This window comes from Phocoena sinus, chromosome 14 (genome assembly GCF_008692025.1).
Source record: "Phocoena sinus isolate mPhoSin1 chromosome 14, mPhoSin1.pri, whole genome shotgun sequence".
NCBI lineage: Eukaryota > Metazoa > Chordata > Mammalia > Artiodactyla > Phocoenidae > Phocoena > Phocoena sinus.
Window position 1 is genome coordinate 78107573 of NC_045776.1, and position 20780 is coordinate 78128352.

General features: G+C 47.9%; 1 protein-coding gene across 1 annotated transcript in view; it reads right to left on the reverse strand.

Annotated features, from left to right (window-relative positions):
• KSR2 (kinase suppressor of ras 2) overlaps positions 1–20780 on the reverse strand; it is a 327436-nt gene that overhangs the window by 86568 nt on the left and 220088 nt on the right. Inside the window, exons 6-8 of the mRNA XM_032602629.1 lie at positions 20689–20772; positions 3603–3670; positions 615–733 (exon numbers count right to left, since the gene is read on the reverse strand). Coding sequence (XP_032458520.1) covers positions 615–733; positions 3603–3670; positions 20689–20772 — 271 coding nt within the window. The remainder of the gene's footprint in view (positions 1–614; positions 734–3602; positions 3671–20688; positions 20773–20780) is intronic.

Here is a 20780-nt window from a genome sequence, read left to right on the forward strand (position 1 = left end):
ATGGAAATCACACTGGAAATTTCCAGGCCACATTGGCAAGAAAGAGGCACAGAGTAGCCCGCTGCTGACCACCGTCTGAGGACCAGCCAGAAGCCAACCAGGTTAGCTAGGGCTCAGAGCCTGTGGTCCCCACACAGATCCATCTACCCAGTCTCCAGCAGGAGCTCAGAAACAGACTCTTGTTCCTTGGTGGTTGGATTCAACTGATGTGTGAGAAAGCACAGAACCATCTGCGAAGCTCATCCTGGCAGAGAATGAAACATCTCACAGAGGAAAGAGGGCGGAGTCTGCACCACTAAGGACCCCCTCTCAGGCTCTCCTCCCATCCCTAACTGTGCCCCCGTCAACACGCTCATTCATTCTCTTTGCCAGGTGCCCTCTCTCTAAATTGGGTAGATTTCTGGCACACTCACTCTGCACCGATGGCTGGATGCCCCCCAGACTTTTCTAGACACAAACCACACAGAATGAGGAGAGCCTAGGTGGGCTGGGAAGTAAGGGCAATGCTCCCAGATCAACCTGCCGAGTCCTGTTCAAGAACCTTCCTCCCTCCTGCCCCTTGTCTGGCAGCGGCAGCCCCAGCACGCCCCTTCCCAACAGAACTCCAGTCTCACCTTGTTGATTTTGTTGGTTTTAGGGAGTGTCTGGCTGATGTGCAGGTCCGAATACCGGGGTGGCTTTCGTAGAGGGTTGTTGATGTCACACGGAACGGACTCTGTCCGGACTAACCTTGCTGGATCCGTAGGGGTAAAAACAGCGATGTGGGAATTTAAGTACCACTTTTGCTCTGTACTGTCACGTCAGGAGAGCAGAGCTCTGACCCCACCTCAAAGGCCCACCCCCAAGACTGGAAGGGAATTCCCTAAAAATGATAGTCACTGTGTTGTGTCATGATACTGGGACACTTTTCCCACTATCTGTGTTCTCTGTGGTTTCTAAAATGTGTTGTCAATACATGGCTTTTGACGATTAAAAATTATTACAATGAAACTGAAGCTATCGGAGTTTTTTTCTCCAATACCACAATTGTTTCACATTGGCGTTCATTTCAGAATTGAACCTCCTTTGAAAGACAAGAGGCTCCTGATTTCTCAGGGGCTGTCATCAGTCGACAAGCTCATTGTGGCCATCTGTCCCTCCCGCATCTAAGCTGTGTGTTAGGATCATCTTGGGTCACCTGTGGGATTTCTCAGGCCCGAGCAGTCTGTAGCAGGTCAAAATACATTTGTGCTAAACAAGGTCACCATGGATCCCTGAAGGAAAGTCTCAGCTTCCCAGCTTCCCCTTTGCATCATCCCTAAAGGCACAAAGCTGGGCACACAGGCGATGCTAAATAAATGTGTCCTGATCCAAACCACATCACCTGAGCCCCTCTCCCTGTTACTTACTATTTACAGGGACCACCGGGAGGGGCAGAGCAAGAAGCTTGCATTCAAATGTGATGCCTGGTAATGTTACTTGTTAGCTGTTTTTTATTGTGGGGCTGGGGGGTTCGCGGAAAAGTTAAAGCTTTGGACTGACCCAGGGGTTTAATTTCTCTCTTAAGCCTGGGTTGCCATCACCATGGAAACCAACTATATTTTCAACTTCCTACCAAAGGGGGGTGGGTAGAACAAGAAGCTGGTGGACCTCTGGAAAGTTCCGTTTGCTTCGTGTGTACAGGCACCTGCCGCCTTTGAGTAAAGGGGGCATCCTGAAGGTGGGTGGGAGGGAGCCCTTCTTCCGATGTCAGTGTCTGAGAGTGGGTCGCTTCCCAGCAGGCTGGTCCTGGTCTCCATGTGGGAGCCGGGCTCCAGCAGAGACCACAGTGGAGGGGAGTCTGGTGGGAGGTGATTTCCTCGACAAAGCTGACCCAAGACAAGGACTCAGGAGTGGTGAGAATTCACGTTCAAAATAGCCTCACGGCGTGTATACAGTTGTTCAAGGAACAGATGGTTCTTAATTAAGGATATGAGGTGGGAAGGGGCAAGAGAAAGGAGCTGAAGACTTTTCCTTCTCTTGCAATCTTCTCTCCTCGTGGAGGAAAGCGATGCAAAGATCATCGAAAACTGATGGCCCACTGGCTCTGGAAGACGTGCCAGCACTTTTTGGCAGCAATCTACCTCCTTCTTTAAGTTTCCCTTGGGTTCATTCAAGACCAGGGTAGAGTCCCCTGAGCCTACACTGACCCGAGGCCGGAAGGGCTGGGAGGGGTGGCGGAGGACGAGGATTAGCGAGTTGTGTTCCCCAAAGTTGGCACTAGGCCTCCATCCAACCTATAGGTGGGGGGTGGCGGGGAGGGCGCCAGCAAGAATTTTAACAATTTTAACAAGTTGTTAACATTTAAAAATAAGTATACGGCACATAAAACTATTGGGGCTTTTCTTTGAAACATGAGAAACGGTACAATGCAGGTCCACACTGCTGGAGTGGCCATCCTCTCTAGATGGCGCCTGGCTCTCTCTCCACTTTGCACGGCCCCACCTGGCCAGCGGCTCTCATTTAGGGTACCTGGCAGGCCTCTGAGTTTGCAGCTTCTCCTCTAGAGCAGTGCTTCTTTAAAGTGTAGAGAAGTTGCCAGTAGAAGCTGTTTAAAATGCATGATCTGGAGTGAGGCCAGAAGTTGTGCATTTCTAACAAGCTCCCGGGCGATTCCCGTGTTGCTGCTGGCCCACGTACCACCTCTGCAAGAGCAAGCGTCTGGACTAGTGATGTCCAGTAGAACTTTCTGCAATGATGAATGTGTTCTGTATCTGTACTGTCCAATATGGAGCCCCTGAAATGCGGCTGGTATGACAGAGTAATTACGCTTTTATTTTTATTTCATTGTAATACATCTAAATTTAAACAGTCAGATATGGCTGGTAGCTACTGTATGGAACAGCACAGGCCTACAGAATCCTCCGGTGGATGAAGTGCAGTGTGGATAATGGAGTCTGGGAATAACTACCCCACAGGCCAAGAACTGGGGGAACTATTTTGAAAGCTGGAATGCGAGGCCTCCACCTGAATCCCTAGCAGACAGGGAAAAGCCTTTCCTTCTCACTAAATTGGTCTTGCTCTTGCCTGGTAGGAGGCTGGTAGTGGCTTTCCAGAGGTAGCAGCTGGCTCCCTGCCTAGACAGGTTGGCCCAGACACTCCCAGGGCCCCAGGAGATGGAACACAGATGGCCCAAACCGACAGGCCCGAGCAAGCCCCCTCCCTATGCCTACTTCTGCAGGGCCAAATGACCGAGTCTGAAGAGCACATAATGGAAAAACACTCAGCTAGGACTCTTTTCAAGTGGGAAGGGAAAGGAATGGGATTGGGGGAAAGAGAGGAGAGTAAAAATTAGGAAAGAGGACAAGAATGAGAGAAAAAGACTTAGGGAGGGGTCGATGAATCTGGGGGCTAAAGTATCAGAGAGACCAGAATGGGGACAAAGAATAGGGAGAACAGGCAGGGGAGGTGGATTAAGGAGACAGATGTCAGGAGGAAGGGTGTCAGAGGGAAAGAAATGAGACAGGCAAGGATCAAGGGTCAAGGGGTATCCAGAGGTGAGCTGGATGGGACAGCTATCTCAGAAGGCCTGCAGGAGCCCCACCCCACCCCCAACCCCAGGGCAGTAAGTGTTAAATACTTACCTCCTCGGTGGATGATCAGGAGATGACAGGGCGGGGCTTCTTTGGTGCATTTGTTGTGGCACTTTAACCTGAGAGAGAGAAAGAGCGAGAAGGATGGATAGATGGATAGATGGATGAATGGATGGATGTTTAGATGGATTGGTGGTTGGATGGATGGGTGGATGGATGGGTAGATGGATGGGTGGGTGGATGTATGGTTGGGTAGATGGATGGGTGGATGGGACACACCAATGGTTCAGAAAGCTCTGGGTGCTGTGGATACCAAGACATGAGACGAGATAGGGCAGCTACTGCAAAGGCATACCCTTGGAACCTAGGAACTTAACTCTGGAGAGAGTTTGCTGCCATCCCACACTCACGGGTCAGTCCTGGGTCGTCCAAGAGTTGGTAGCAACTGTCTCACCAACAGTGCCCACTTGGACTTCATGCTTTGAAAGACATTGTTATCTATCAGTCTATGATAGATAGACTAATAATTCAACCCTAATAATCATCACCAACTTACTTGAAGACTCATTTGCCAGGCATTGCACTAAACATTCTATAGATGCTATGTCATTAGATCTTTATAACACCGTCATGAAATAGGTATTATTATTCTTCCCATTTTACAGATGGAAAAACTGAGATTAACTGACTTGTCCTAGCAGAAACCCTGGGTCAGTGGTGCCAGAGGTAGCATCATTTTTTCTTAAAGGCTCATGCTATAGGAGACAGCCAACCAAGGCTTCCAATTAGGATGAGATCAGTAACAGGTATTAAGTTTTAGAGGTATTAAGTTTAAGAGTTTAGAGTCAAAATGTCTCCCTTTGAGACAAATCCAAGATGTCACCTTGCTCTTCCCCATACCGTTGTCAGACTTCAAAAGGGTACTGTGACCTTGCTCTATCCTTTTCTTTTGGAATTTTACATCTGCAGGGTGGAAACACACTGCAGCAGGTGCTGTCAATGCTCCATGCATATCCTTTTGGATTTCCTTACTATTTCTGTGTGCACCAGCTTAACTTCCAACGGCCAACATCTTTGCCAGAAGGCTACCCTCAGCCTGCTTAGAGGTTTATTATCAAAGTACTCTACACAGAGAAGTGGGACCTTTAGATGTGTCCTCCACTCTCTTCCCCTCTAGGGCTTTGACAGATATCTTTAATGGAATGGTTTGGATGCCCAGACATGGACTTAACATTGACTCAGTTAGTCTAGTTCAGTGGTTCTCAAAGTGGAGTCTCCAGACTAGCAGCAGAAGCACCAGGTGAGAACTTTCCAGAAATGCAACTTCCAGGGCTCCAGCCCAGATGTGATGAATCAGAGACTCTGGAGCTGAGATGCAGTAGCCTGCTTTACCAAGCCCTCCAGATGAGTCTGACGGTAGGTGCTGAGGCATGAGAACCACTGGTCTAGTTGATGGCTTTGGAATGTCTGTGCACATTTCCCCAATTTTCCTTGTGTTCAGTCTTTTATGGCCCTAACAGGGCCCTGAATTCCTCTATGATATGGAAAACTTAGATCTGGGGCTCCCAGGGGTGCAGGGGGGGAGCCAGGAGGGATGTGGGCAGCATGAAACAATCACATAGTGAGAACGTTAGTCCATCTCAATTCTCCTTCATGCTGACTGCATCAGGGGGATTTCTTGTGCTAAGACGTCTTTACGTCTCTCTGCCATGTGCTAACCCCAGATTTGGACAGGCAGCAGTATTCACAGGGAATTGAATAAGTTTATTTTTCCACTTGGATGTCTATTTATTTCTGGTCCCCTTATTTTAATGGCAAGTGATGTTGATTCTCCATTCATGATTATAAGATACATCTTCACCTGTAAATAAATTTGCTTTAAGTGAAAAAGGCTACAAATGGTCCATGAATAAATGTAGGGCTGCTACATGAACAGGACAAAATCAAGACAGGGTGGTGAGTGAATGGCTGAGTTAGGCTGGGAAAAGTTGGCTGAGACAATGTGGAATCTTCAAAAAGAGGTGACAGCTCTTGGCACCCGAAGTCTAAGAGGGCTGGAAACATTAGGAGGTACGCTTGGTCACAAACGTCATGAAGACCATGTGACTCTGAAAAAAAACAAGAGCTAACTCTTATGCAGTGCTTCCAATGTACCAGGCAATGCTCTCAGCGCTTTACACGATTTACTTAATCCTTGTAACAGCCCTAAAAAGTAGGAACTTTTGTTATCCCCATTTTACAGAATAAGAAACTGAGGCTCAGCAAATTTGGATAACTTGCCCAAGGTCACCTAGTCAGTAAGAGGTCCCAAGTCCAGCTCTAGCTCTGTTAGATGCCTCCAAAGCCTCCATTCTTCTTGCTTTACATCTTGGGGGTGGAGGTGAGTAAAGGGGAAGGTTCCTGTGGTCTATAAGCAGCTGAGTCAAAATGTCCCTTTTTTTGAGCCTGTCACCTTGCTCTTCCCCCTACAGTTGCCTGACTTCACAAGGCAATAAAAATCCCACATTACTGCAAACTGGCTTTGCCTTTTTCTTTTCTAAGGCCCCCAGACCCAGACCTATAGAGAAGGGAAGACCTGCTGAGTGTGAAATTAGCCTTTAATTCATTCTACATACACTTAAACTGGGTCTACTGGACCCCAGGTCCTGGGGACACAATGATCACCCAGCTGAAGCCCCTGTGTTTATGGGGAGGGTTAATAAACACATAAAGAAGTATCAGATAATCGCCTGTGTGGTAAGATGGTGAACAAAATAATACAGGGAAATGGGATGGAGAGTGACAGGAGTGGGAGGGGGAAGGGCTCCAGTGGCACAAAGGTTGGGGGGTAAAATCAAGCCTCGTGGGTTCAGGGGTCAGAAGTTAAAGGCTGATGAGGCTGAAGTGAAGAGAACCAGAGTGAAGGGAAGACTTGAGGAAAGGGAGGTGGGCAGGACCCCGGGGCCCCAGCAAGGAGTCTGTATTTGATTCTACAAACACCAGGAAGCCTCTGGAGGAATTGGATGACTGTGACTCGGTCAGATGGACATTTGGGAAGCCCTGGTTGGGGAGACTGCTGACGCCAAGTGATAGTTGAACCAAGAAGTAAGTGTCTGCACACTTTCCTGTTTGAACTAGCTCAATTCCGCCAGGAAGCTTCCAGAAAGAGACTGCTCCTTTCTGCCAGCCCCACCTAGGAGTCTCCTTGACCAATCCCAGCTGGAAGCTGACGAGCAGTGTGAACGCAGAGTGAGGGCAAGCAGCTGAACGTCACCTTCGGACCACATCCGTATCAGGACAAGGCAGCCGAGACCACCAGTGACCTCAGCCGTCTCCTGCCTCCCCCTGGCATTTTCCTCTCTGTCTCTCACAGTAAGGGAGCAGCCCTCCTCCACTCTGGCTGAAGGGTGGGAGATGGAACTCTCATCCTTCCAGCCAGGGCTTCAGAGGGCAGCGCCAGGCTCTGGAGCATAGCCACGGCCCTTGCAGACACCCCAAGAGAGCGCTTTCCGATGCCTGGACACAAACTTGGCACAGAGGTTCACATGTCTAGAACTAGAACTAGAGCCCACACATCCAGGACCTGCTGATCCAGCCGGCAGGATTAGCTTAGAGCTGAAGTCACCCAGACCCTGGAGGGGAGGCGGTATAGGAACTGAGGCCAGACTTGTGCGTGTCCCACTTACAAAGAATCATTTTTCCAGCAGGAAACACGCATGATTCCACCCCAATTAGACTTGTCCTTTTCACTGCCCATGGAAGAAAAGAGCTACTAGCATGCAATTTATCAGTAAACCACCTGCTTCAGAATCAGATTCCCAAGGCACACCCTCTCGGGTTCTGACTCAGGAAGTGCCGGGAATGTGAGTTTTCAGCAAGCGCACGCCACAGCTCAAGGACCACAGTAGAAGAAGGATACATTCTACTTCCCAGATGAGTGGTGTCCGGATGCCTAAACCTTCCAGAAGGCAGGGTCCTCCCCCCTCCACACCCCCACCAATAAATAAATAAATAAATAAATAAATAAAAGGAAGTGGTGTCAGGATAATATACAGAACAAATCTGGGTTCAAAGCCTGACACCACTTCCTGGCTGTGACAAGCTGGGGAAGTCACTGACCCGCTCTGAGCCTCAGTTTCCTCATCTGTAAAGTGGGGACAACCTAAATGTCTATCGACAGGCGAATGGATAAAGAAGATGTGGCACATATATACAATGGAATATCACTCAGACAGAAAAAAGTAACGAAATTGAGTTATTTGTAGTGAGGTGGATGGACCTAGAGTCTGTCATACAGAGTGAAGTAAGTCAGAAAGAGAAAAACAAATACCGTATGCTAACACATATAATATATGGAATCTAGAAAAATGGTACTGATGAACCTAGTGGTAGGGCAGGAATAAAGATGCAGACGTTGAGAATGCACTTGAGGTCACGGGTGGGGAAGGGGAGGCTGGGACGTAGTGAGAGAGTGGCATGGACATACATACACTACCAAGTGTAAAATGGACGGCTGGTGGGAAGCAGCCGCATAGCGCGAGAGATCAGCTCGGAGCTTTGTGACGACCTGGAGGGGTGGGATAGGGAGGGTGGGAGGGAGACGCAAGAGGGAGGGGATATGGGGATATACGTGTGCATAGAGCTGATTCACTTTGTTGTACGGCAGAAAGTAACACACCATTGTGAAGCAATTATATTCCAATAAAGAGTATTTTAAAAAAAGTGGGGGGCTTCCCTGGTGGCGCAGTGGTGGAGGGTCCGCCTGCCGATGCAGGGGACGCGGGTTCATGCCCCGGTCCGGGAGGATCCCACATGCCGCGGAGCGGCTGGGCCCGTGAGCCATGGCCGCTGAGCCTGCGCGTCCGGAGCCTATGCTCTGCAGCGGGAGAGGCCACGGCAGTGGGAGGCCCGCCTACCGCAAAAAAAAAAAAAAAAAAAAAAGTGGGGACGATCACAGCATCTGCCTCGTAGGGTGGCAGAGGAGATTAATGATACGACAGAAGTAAGGTGCTCAGGACAAGCACTTGAAGTTGCAGGTACTCTCGTTTTTTATTGTGGGAGTTGTCGCTTTTCCTGCTAGCTGATGCAGTGTTCCACAAGCCCCTAAGACCCTCTGCTGGAGGACTTTCTCTGGCTGGGAATGTGGGCTGGCTGGACTGCCTGGACCCCTGAAAGAACTCCGGGTGGGAGCTGGTTGATGGACCACCCAGTACCCTCTCCCTTGGGGTGTGTCGACGTGGGGCTGGACCCCAGGTGCCCATAGCCGTCACCCGCTCTTCCAGGACCCAGGACAGGCTGCCTTGTTTCCCCTCCCTGTCTCGCTCCCCTACTCCCCTGCTGGTGTGGCCCGGGATCACTTCTCAAAGAAACCATGTGCCCTCAAATCCCTGTCTCAAAGTCTGTAGAAACAGGGGAGCCCAACTAAGACACCACGATTATTAAAGGAGGTTCAGAACAGCGACGTGGTCTGTCCCAAAGTTCTCACACCAAAACCAAGTCCTCTGCTCCCTGTCCCTCGTGTGTCCCTTGAGCCCAGGAGTTTGGTCCTCCTTGTGCTCCGTTCCACATGGAGGAAAAGGGAGGGGTGGGCAGGACACAGCTGACCACCCTGGACAAACCTCCATACCAGACGTGGTCTAGAGGAGCACCATGAGTTAGGATGGTGGCTCTGATCAACTCCAGGCACCAGGGAAAGGTCGTATGTGGTTCCAGAAGTGGTGAAAAGCCTGGGCTTCGGAATTCAGCCAACCTGAGCTTGAATCTACCCTTTCCAGACTAAGGGGGCATCCGTCTGCTTTGTTAAGTTCCGGGTTCCTCACCTGCAAAACTGCCATGAGGCTCCAGTGAGAAAATGCCTAAGTGGTGCCCAGCTGGGCAGCAAATAAGTCAGTGTCTCTGCAGGCAGGGCTAAGGCACACTTGAGGGCACACGGGGAATGCCATGCGAGCCTCAGACAGCTTGGAAACTTGGAAAGGGTTTATTTAACACTTTCATGGAAAAGAGTTTATTTTTTTCAAATTCAAAGGCTAACAGGATAAGCTTCAGTTACCAAGAAAAGTTGCTTACGTGGGATATCTCATTCTCCAAAGGAGCTGCTGGCCGAATGAGACATCCTCTCTGTCTGAAAATTAAATATGTGAATTTATCTTGGGGGCAGGATCTGGGTCTTCCTCATCTTTGCAGCAACCTTCCCTACCCCGCCTTCAGTGCCTGGTCTGGTGGCTGGTGCATGATACATGCTGAACAGATATTGGAGAGGTGGAGGGAGAGAGGAGGAGAGAAAGAAAAAGGAAGGCAAGCCCAGCAGCAGGGAAAGCCCATCGAATGCCCCTCGTGTGGGGCCCTTAATAGTCTCCATCAATTTTTTAAAATGATTTCTATTTCTTATAAATTGTATCCCTTGCAGAGTGTGAAGTGCAAACACGTCCCCTTCAGCATTCCCTTCCTTCTGCCCTCCTTCCTCCCCGATGGGGAGGTGGGGGACAGGGGTCTGACCACAGGCAAACTGGACTTCCATGGATCTTGCCCGGGAACCGCGGGGACAAACGGCCCCTTTTATGAGCAGCTCTGCCATTTTCTTAATGGATTTGTCCTGGCCCCCCAGCAGCCCCATGGAGCAGATGCAAGCCCGGAGACCGGTGTGAGGCTGGAATCAAGAAGGGTGGCCTTCCTGGAGGAGGGGCCCCCAAGACTCTTGCTGGTGAACACAGTCACGTTCATTTCAAATGGTTCATGGGGGATTCTAACCAGTTTATGAAAAGTTTGCTCCAAACAGCCCAAATCCCTGGTCCTTTCTCTCATCTCACACCAGCTCACATTGCAACCCACCTGAGAAGGCACCGCCTTTCCTTCCGGAGTGCAAATGGGATGTTTTAAAAACCTGGTCCCCGATATCCAATTGAGGAAACGTTAAGCAAACACCAATCTGGGGCCAGGCGCTCTTACATAACCCTGTACAACTCTGAAGAACAATCCGTGAGCAATGGATAATGCTGCACCCGTGCCCATTTTAAAGTCAAAAAGACTGAGGCTCAGGAAGCAGCCCAATCATACAGATAGTAAATGGCAGAGTCAGGATAACCATTCATTCACGCACGCAAAAAACATCATCACCTTCCTCCTCATGTCAGGTGCTGTGAGAGGCACTGGGGGTGTATAATAAAATAAGACAAGAATTCTTTCTTTAACAATCTTTCTTAGAATCATCTAGAAAGGAGTTTACTACCTAGATAGGTATATAAAGCCATCTCTTGTCCTTTCAAACATGAACATCTTTCCACTCGTCCCATCACCTCGAAGTTGCCTCCTAATAGGAACATACATATTGATAATTACCTTAAATGTAAATGGATTAAATGCTCCAACCAAAAGACATAGACTGGCTGAATGGATACAAAAACAAGACCCATATACACGCTGTCTACAAGAGACCCACTTCAGACCTAGGGACACATACGGACTGAAAGTGAGGGGATGGAAAAACATATTCCATGCAAGTGGAAATCGAAAAACAGCTGGAGTAGCAATTCTCATATCAGACAAAATAGACTTTAAAATAAAGACTATCAGAAGAGACAAAGAAGGACACTACATAATGATCAAGGGATAAATCCAAGAAGAAGACATAACAATTGTAAATATTTATGCACCCAACGTAGGAGCACATCAATACATAAGGCAAATACTAACAGCCATAAAAGGGGAAATCGACAGAAACACATTCATAATAGGGGACTTTTAACACCTCACTTTCACCAATGGACAGATCATCCAAAATGAAAATAAATACGGAAACACAAGCTTTAAATGACACACTAAACAAGATGGACTTAATTAATATTTATAGGACATTCCATCCAAAAACAACAGAATACACTTTCTTCTCAAGTGCTCATGGAACATTCTCCAGGATAGATCATATCTTGGGTCACAAATCAAGCCTTGGTAAATTAAGGAAAATTGAAATCATATCAAATATCTTTTCCAGCCACAATGCTATGAGACTAGATATCAATTACAGGAAAAAAATCTGTAAAAAATACAAACACATGGAGGCTAAACAATACACTACTTAATAACCAAGAGATCACTGAAGAAATCAAAGAGGAAATCAAAAAATACCTAGAAACAAATGACAATGAAAACATGATGACCAGAAACCTATGGATGCAGCAAAAGCAGTTCTAAGAGGGAAGTTTATAGCAATACAATCCTACCTTAAGAAACAAGAAACATCTCAAATAAACAATCTAACCTTACACCTAAAGCAATTAGAGAAAGAAGAACAAAAAAACCCCAAAGTTAGCAGAAGGAAAGAAATCATAAAGATCAGATCAGAAATAAATGAAAAAGAAATGAAGGAAACAGTAGCAAAGAGCAATAAAACTAAAAGCTGGTTCTTTGAGAAGATAAACAAAATTGATAAACGATTAGCCAGACTCATAAAGAAAAAAAGGGAGAAGACTCAGATCAATAGAATTAGAAATGATAAAGAGAAGTAACAACTGACACTGCAGAAATACAAAGGGTCGTGAGAGATTACTACAAGCAACAGTATGCCAATAAAATGGACAACCTGGAAGAAGTGGACAAATTCTTAGAAATGCACAACCTTCCGAGACTGAACCAGGAAGAAATAGAAAATATAAACAGACCAACCACAGGCACTGAAATTGAAACTGTGATTAAAAATCTTCCAACAAACAAGAGCCCAGGACCGGATGGGTTCAGAGGCAAATTCTATCAAACATTTAGAGAAGAGCTAACACCTATCCTTCTCAAACTCTTCCAAAATATAGCAGGGGGAGGAACACTCCCAAACTCATTCTACGAGTCCACCATCACCCTGATACCAAAACCAGACAAAGATGTCGCAAAGAAAGAAAACTACAGGCCAATATCACTGATGAACATAGATGCAAAAATCCTCAACAAAATACTAGCAAACAGAATCCAACAGCACATGAAAAGGATCATACACCATGATCAAGTGGGGTTTATCCCAGGAATGCAAGGATTCTTCAATATACACAAATCAATCAATGTGATACACCACATTAACAAATTGAAAAATAAAAATCATATAAAAAGAAATTGCCTCCTAGAAATGATCCCATTTGGATTGGAACCAGGTTTCCAGAGTCTTGGGTTCGGAAGAATCACTTTCCCCCCAGAGGCTTCTTTTGAGATCTATTCCACCAACTAGTATCTCCTGAGTACTTGCTATGTGCCAGGCATGGTGCTCGCCCTGGATGTATAAACACAGTGAACAGAGCAGACACAGCCCTACCCTCAAATAGTTTAAAGTCTGGTCGGAGAGACACGCAGGTAAATAGACAAACACAATGTAGTATATTATATGGAATGATCGTGAAGGGCAGGGTATGGCACTTGGAACTGAGGGGAGTCAGGGAGGGCTTCCTGGAGAAAGTGATAACTGAGCTGAGCCTGGGGAGCTAGCAGAGTTGTGCAAGGAAGATCTAGGCTAAAGCACTAGGGCGCAAAGGATCCTCGGTGGGTGGGCACGTCTCCAGCTGATGGCTCAGAGAAGCTGGAGCTCCAGGCATAAGGAGGGAAGTGGTGAGGAGGGAGGAAGGAGAGGTAAACAAGGATAGTGCAGGGTCTCCTCGGGAGACTGGATTTTATCCTGAGAGCCAGGGGGAAGTAAGGAAGGGTTTTAAACAGGGAGGTGAAGGCTGGGTAAGCATCTTGGAAAGACCCCCCTCTGGCAGCAGATACAATCACAGGGCAGCAAGTTCCCCTCTCAGGTTATCCTTCCCGCTCCCTGCCTCTGTGCGCCTTTTCCCACAGCACTGCATTAAGTGCTCCTTAAGCCTTCTTGCAAAATCACTAAACAAAATCATTACCCCCTTCGCAGTGGGCTTGTCTGAATGAGTGCCCCAACCGAGCAGTTTTGACGCCCCTGGGGTCTCTCATTTGAGCCCGTGCTTCTAGAAACGTCTCCATATGCCCTCAGTGAAGAATCTCAAAAAACACCCCTTCCCTCACTGCCCACAGCTCAGTGGGGTTGAGCTCTTTGGCCTACAACTGGGTTAGAAAGAAAAACGCAACAGCAGAAATGAGCAAGGGAGATGGGGAGTATTAACATAGAAATAAGACTGAACGCTCCAGCAACATAATGAAAAATAATCAGGAAAACCCCGGCACAGGTCTCTCCACAAAAGGATACTGTAAGGAAGCTGTAGATTTATTACCTGTTGGTGATGCCTTCCCCGACCCCCTCAGCTTCCCCGAGAGAGGAGAGCATGACCACAGGGTCCGCTGGGTTCCCAGCACCCGGGGGTGTTCATCACAGAGACCCATTTGTCATCTTTCAATTCAAGAAGGGATGATGGGAGAGGGTAGCAGGCGGGGGAGGAAAAGACTGACAGCTCTGGTCCAGGGTCAGGTTGAGACCAGATGCTCATCTTCTGTTCTGCTTGTCTGGTTCAAGGAGAAGCAGAGTGGGGGCTGGCAACTGTGTGGCTGGTCCTTTGCCCATGCAAAGTGGTTAAGGCTCTGGGACCTTGAATCAGAGGGATCAGTGGGTTTGAGGAGTGGATCCACCCGCTGTGAGACTCTGGGCCAACTATTTACTCCTGAAGGCCTCTGTTTTCTCATCTGTAAAATGGGGATAATAATAGACCCTACCTTCCCTGGTTGTTGTAAGAATTAAATGGGCTTGTGCATGTAAAGCACTTAGCAAAATGTCTGGCACTCAGTAAGCCCTCAATACATGGGGTGAGCACCCTCCTCCGCCTCATATCCAATCCCCACCTCAGCCCCAAGAGAATTATAATCCTCCCTCACATACCACTGTCACTGGACCCAACTATAATAGGTAAAAACGTATATAAGGGACGATTAATTCCCACGACGATTATTGCAAAAACTGACGTGTTTCTATTCATGGAAAAATAAGTTTGGGCTTCAAGCTGGTGATCTCTGAGATGCATGCTCAAAATTGTATCCTGCCAATATCCTGCCCGTTGCACAAATTCCTGAAGCCTCCGGGAACTTCGCGGCAGCTGCAACACCGGCTCGTGATTTCCCCCGCTTTTCAAGAGCTGGGAAAATTAGGGCACCCAGTGGCTCAAACCAACCATGGCTTACTTCACGCTTTTATCTCTTTGTCACCTGTGGCTGAAGTCATTTTGCAAACACAGGAAAATTTCAGATAAAACATTGTATTCTGATGTAAGAACACGGGCTAGAAGGACACACAGGGCAAGAAGGGAACCAAAGAGTATGTGAAATCCAAGTGAATGTCAATAGTGCCAAGGCTGAGAAACCCTGATATAAACCCTTTAACATGTCTCCCAAGAAGTTGGCTGGTTCTGAAAGTCCCCAAAGAAAAATGGAGAATAACAACTACAGAAAAGTAGGAAATGGGTAACTTTTCCAGAACTTTGACCTTGCTTAAACCCATAGAGGTGATTTGGTGAGTCTGTTTCTTTTCATACTTTGTATTCATAGAGAATCCACTTCTGCAATGAAATAAGTGCTGAACACCTTAAAGATTCCGATTTGAAGGAATCCCCAAATCACTAAGGTGACTGGGGCACTCACATGTCTTATCACATCAAATGCACGTACTAGCCTCATTTTACATCAGAGAGGTTTAGAAACTCTCCCAGTGTCACACAGCTAGGAAGTGGCAGAGCCAGGACCTGCTCTCTCTAGCTCCAGCGTCTGGAGCTTGCTGTTGCTTTACTGTCCTAAGTGGAGTTCCCCAGAAGCAGATCCTGAGGCGGGTGATTTATGGAGGCAGTTCTCCAGGCTGTTCCTCAGCAGGATAGGAAATGGGGGAGAAGCTAAGCAAGGATGTGGCTGCAGGTGACTACAGTCTCAGCCTGATCCCACAGGGGACTCTGGAGTGTGAACTGTACCATAGAGTCTGTCTGCTTTGAGGCGAGGAAGCTGGCCTTTTCCACACTTGCACCATTAGGCCCTGGCTCTGAGCCACGCGGGGGAGGAGCTGCAATCACCCAAGGGCAAGCCTCCAGAGAAGGTCTCAGGTGTCAGCGTCAGCGTCCCTAAGTGAGGTCACTGGCACTGTGAGCAGGACATCAAGACACACGTGGGTGAGCCAGGGCTGCGCTCAGCAGCCACTGATTTTATCACCTTGTCTTCAAAACGCAGGAGTGAGCGCCCTGCGGTCCTACAGGAAAACGAGTCTTAAACATCTGCAAGGTATTCTGATACCCAAACCCTTCCCGTCTCAGGCCCTGAGAGCAGGTGACTCAGAGAACATCAGACTCCCGGCTTCTGCCCTCCACTCCACCACCCAGAGGAATGGCCATCCTGACATCACATTCTCCTCCCCGCACCAGGCCTCATCCTGGCTGGCAAGCTGGTCCAGCGTGACGAGAGCTCCAGAGCCCAAGACTGCTTTCGCCGGACTGCGGCTGGATGCATGATGAGCGGTGCCCCCCTGCAGCCTGGAGCCTCAACAAGCACCAACAGGAGGCCCAGCAGTAAGGCCAGTGCCACGGCTGCACAGCACAGCCAGTCTCCTCTCGACCCTGGGCCCCGCCTGCAAAACACACTCAAAGTCTTCTCAGCCCTGATCCAAGCCTTTGCCCGTGCTATTTCCTCAGCCCAGAACACTCATGTGTGTGTGCAAATAGGAATTATCTGAGAGTTTGGTTAAAATGCAGATTTCTCAGCCCTATCCGTAGAGTCTGGGCCAGAGTCTGGGCTACTTCTCCATTGGTGGTGTTGGATGTCCCCTCCCTTCTACCCTCCAGCCTGTGCAGGAAACAAAACAAAACAAAACAAAAAACCACCTTGGTTCAAACTCTTATCTTCTAGAACACAAGCCACCCAAATCACCACTGCTGCCAGTTTTCCTGCCAGAGATGCAGATAGAGGTGGAGAGGTTTCCAAGGAGACAGACCTCGGCTCTGCAGAAAGGTCCTTCTGTAGAAGGACTCTGAGAAGGGGGAAGGATGCAGATAAGGCATGACTGAACCAGGGAAATGCATCAGCATCTCACTGCAGGAGCAAACTCCAGCCAGCTGAATCCACAGCTATCAGACAGTAGTAGATTGTGCTGACATCCGACCACTTAGAACTAAACTCCACTCCGTGCTCATGAACCTATTAGATGAAAATGCCTCATTTTAGATAACTGCAAATTGCTTTCTGAGCATAATTTCCTATTAGTTCATTAATCTCTCTATTCAGAATGCCGACAAGACAGCTGACGATAATTCTGGAGGAAGTGGGCACTGAACCAAAGCAGGAGGCAAAGAGTTAGATATTTGGAAGTATCCTGGCTTCCGGGGTGGAGGGGTACCCCAAAATTAATTCATAACGCTAATGATAGTATTAACTTTCATTTATTAAGCTCTTATAATGGGTCAGGTACCAGGCTAAGCATTTTCCCTTATTTATCTCAGTTGTTTTTTTTAAAACAATCTAGTAAGGTAGATATTATTTTCTTCTTTCTATAGAGGAAGAAATTGAGCCTCAGAAGTGATTACACAGTTAGTGGCAGAGTCAGGATTCAAATATAGGTGTGTGTGTGTCTGACCTACAGCCTGGGTTCCTAATCATACCTTATCATTTTGACTCAGCACATAAATATTTACTGGATGAATTTACTGGAGAAGCCAGGATGAACAAGACTCACGTCTATAGAGTGAGGCCAAGGGATGTTAACAGCAGAAGAGACTGAAAAATAATCAGCAAAGATGGACCAACCTTCAAAAACAAAGAAATGTCAGGCTAGAAAATAAAATTGGATTTTGTCAAACTCCTGCTTTTATAGAGAGCGGTGGTTCTCAAATTGTGGTCCCAAGACCAGAAGCAACAGCATCACCTGGGAACTTGTTAGAGATGCAAATTCTGGGGACCCACCTCAGACCCGCTGAATCGGAGACTCCAGGGCATAGGTCCAGGAAGTTATGTTTTAATAAACCTTCCAGGGGATTTTGATACACACTCAAGTTTTGAGACCCATAATCTAGAAAAATAAAATCAGCTCCGCAAGGGAATCGGAGCTCACGGGGGTAGCGCTTCTAAACGTAATGTGCACGAGAATCACCAGGACGACCTTAAAACGCAGATTTGGATGCGGCAGGTCTGGGGTGGGGCCTGAGAGTCTGCATTTCTGATCAGCTCCCAGGTGATGCTGATGCTTGCTGCAGGACCAGGGGCCACACTTGGAGTAGCAATGGGTCTAAGCCAGGGCGTTTCTGGCAATAACACAACCAGAACTGCTCTAGGTTTAGAAAAGGGGGGTGGGTGGGTGAGAAAGAACCATTGCCTTTGGGATAGGTTCAAACCCAAGCCTCTGGAAATGCTTTAGGAAAACAGGAAATCACCCACATCACATACCACTTTTTTCCCAAAGTTCCCACTCAGGTATAAGACCTTCTCTGAGCACTTTAATTAAAATCGCAGCCCCTTCCCTGACTCTTCCTATCTCCCTTCTCTGCTTTGCTCTTCTCCTCAGCACTTGAGCATCGTCTGAACAGATGACCTATTTTACTGATTTACTTTGTTTACTGTCTGGCCTTCCCCATCTCCATCTCTCACCAGCATGTAAGCTCCATGAGGCCAGGGATGTTGTCTGCTTCATTCACTGTTATTTCCCCTGCGCCTAGAACAGTGCCCAGTGCATAGTACGTGCTCAATAAATATGTCAAGTAAATGAACACACATTTCTGCCCATTTTTTCTAGATGCTCCCTCCCCACTCTCGGCGCTGCCCTCTGGAATTCCACCTGTTGCTGCTGTCATGCATGTACTTCAGTTTCACCAAAATTTATTTCTCTATAGGTGTGTCTTCCCTTAAACTCCTTGACAATGGGGTCTGTGTGTTACCCTTTTCTGTCCTTCATCTAACCCTTCCACTCAAAATTCTGCCAACCTTTGAAAACACATATAAACAGCCGTCCATCCTCACTATAATTAACGCAAAAACCACAGAATTTCATTCATGGAAGAGTAAGGTCAAACTTCAGCTGGTGATATCGGTAATGCATGCTCCTAGTTACATACTAGAGGGAGCGCTAAACTCCACTGCCATCACACAAGTACAACGTCAAAGTTCCTGAAGCAACCCAGAACTCTGCAGCTGTTACAGACTCTGTTTTCACCTTTCGTGCAGTTTTTCTAAGGGCTGAGGCAAATTAGAAAGATCAGTTGTTCCTTCCAACCACGGCTTGGTTTGAATCCTGCCTCTTAGAGTTCCAGGAGCTATATCTGCACAAGGTGGAGTGAGGAGGACTTTTGATAAAACATTGTCATCTTGGGCAAGGACATTTCACCCGTTCCTTCTAACCGCCCTGTGGCAGGGGGTGCTAATATCACGCCCACTTTGCAGGTAAGGAAACTGAGCCCTGGGATGACGGTCCCCTGCTCAAGGTCACACAGGGAGTCTGGCAATGCAGGTGGGACTCCAGCTCAGTTCTGGCTGCCTTAAAGCCTCTGCTTCTGGGACCCACCTCTCTCCCCAGGTCCCCGTCCCTCCCCCAACCCTTGGCAGGGTCTGAGCCTCTGCTCATTACTTCTAGAACAGAGACAGCAGGAGTGGACACTATCTCATACTTCTGCCTCTAGCGCTGAAAATTAAAATGGCTCAGGGAGTATTCAGCCTTGCCGACTCCTGGCTGCATCCCTGTCACCTAATTACCTGACTTCAAAGCCTCCACTCCGCAGGTGTGAAGATGTGAAAGCTGCCGTTTCCCCTGAGAACATGGAGTGACTACACACAGATAAAACAGGCCCCAGAGCAGCTAGTGTACCTGGGAAATCAGACAGAACTTTGAGTTGGACCCGAGGGCTTGGCTTAGTGTGTCTCAAAGTCAGAAAGACCAGGGGCCGCCATCCTGAGTACTCACCTGAGAGCTGGGTCTATAAAGGACCAAGGTGGGGATGTGGGCCTCCAAACACTAATGATTGGTAGTTACTGCCCGCATCTCCTTCCCTTGTGCCATGGAGCTTAAGGCTCCTTTAGAGGCTGGAACTCATTAATCCTCCCCACAACTCCAGGAGGGAAGGGCACTCAGCCTCACCTTTTGACTGAGACATCCAGGCTGGGGGAAGAGTAAGAACTCCTTCATGGGGCAGGGATGTGGGGAGGCCTGAAGGAACCCAAATGAGTTCCCAGCCTGGACTGCACAAGGAAGAGGAAGTCTAGAGGAGAGAGAAGGGTTCCTACTTTTCAACTTAGTGGCTCCTGTAAGGCGATCAGAGGCACACTCGTTTGTAACCCTTAGATACAGCTGAATGTTATTGACTGTTTTACAGTAATTGGACCAAAGCAGGTATTTAATACAAGTTTACGGAAGGAAAGAGGAAGGCCAGACAGAAAGGCATTTGTGACCTTTGACAGAGGACAAAACCCTAAGCCTGGCACTGGGCTATGTCCTTTGGTGATGATTTATTCAATGCTCACTGTCACATTGGGCAGGTGTGATTATTCCTTTCACGCAGATGAAAATACTAGCAACGGAAATGTGGGGCGACTCGCCCAATGTCATTGAGCTAGACAGCCACTTCTTAGCTGTGTGACCTCAGGTTTATCCTTGCTGGGAGTCAGCTTTCACATCGGTAAAATGGGAAGACTCAGAACCACCGCCCCCCACCCCGAGAGGCACCACAAGAAGAACAAGTAAAGGGCAAAAGGCCTTTGCAAACTCTAACTCAGGGATCAGCAAACCATGGCTGAGTGGCCAAAGCCAGCCACGGCATATTTTTGCACAAAAGCCTTTACTGGAATAAATAACTTTGTCACACTTATTTGTTTATATACTGTCTATGGCCGCTCTTGAGCAACACAGCAGAGCTGAGTGGTTGTAACAGGGACCCGCTGGCCCACAAAGCCTAAAATGTTTACTGTCTGGTCGAGTAGAGAAAAAGTTTGCCAACCCCTGATTTCAGATGCTATGAAAATGCAAGGTCCCACTGTGCCTCTGCAGACAGCACTATGCCTTTCCAGCATCGCCCTCAGCTCTGGTTCTTATTCATAAGCTCTCTCCTTGACCCTCTGCCCATGTGTAGAGGTTGATTTAAGACCTATTTCTGAAAAAACAGAGAAGCAGCTCCAGAGCCAAGAAACCAAAATCCCGTAAGCTATTTCAGAGCCCAGGATGGCTCCTGCCGACATCAGGCACCATGAAAGGGTGCTTCCAGGAACAGCCACTTACTTGCAGTTTTTACACTTGAGGCCAAAAAGCATCCCCTTCCCACAGACTGTGCATGTCTGAGACATCCAGTACTTCGTGGAAAACCTGTGGGA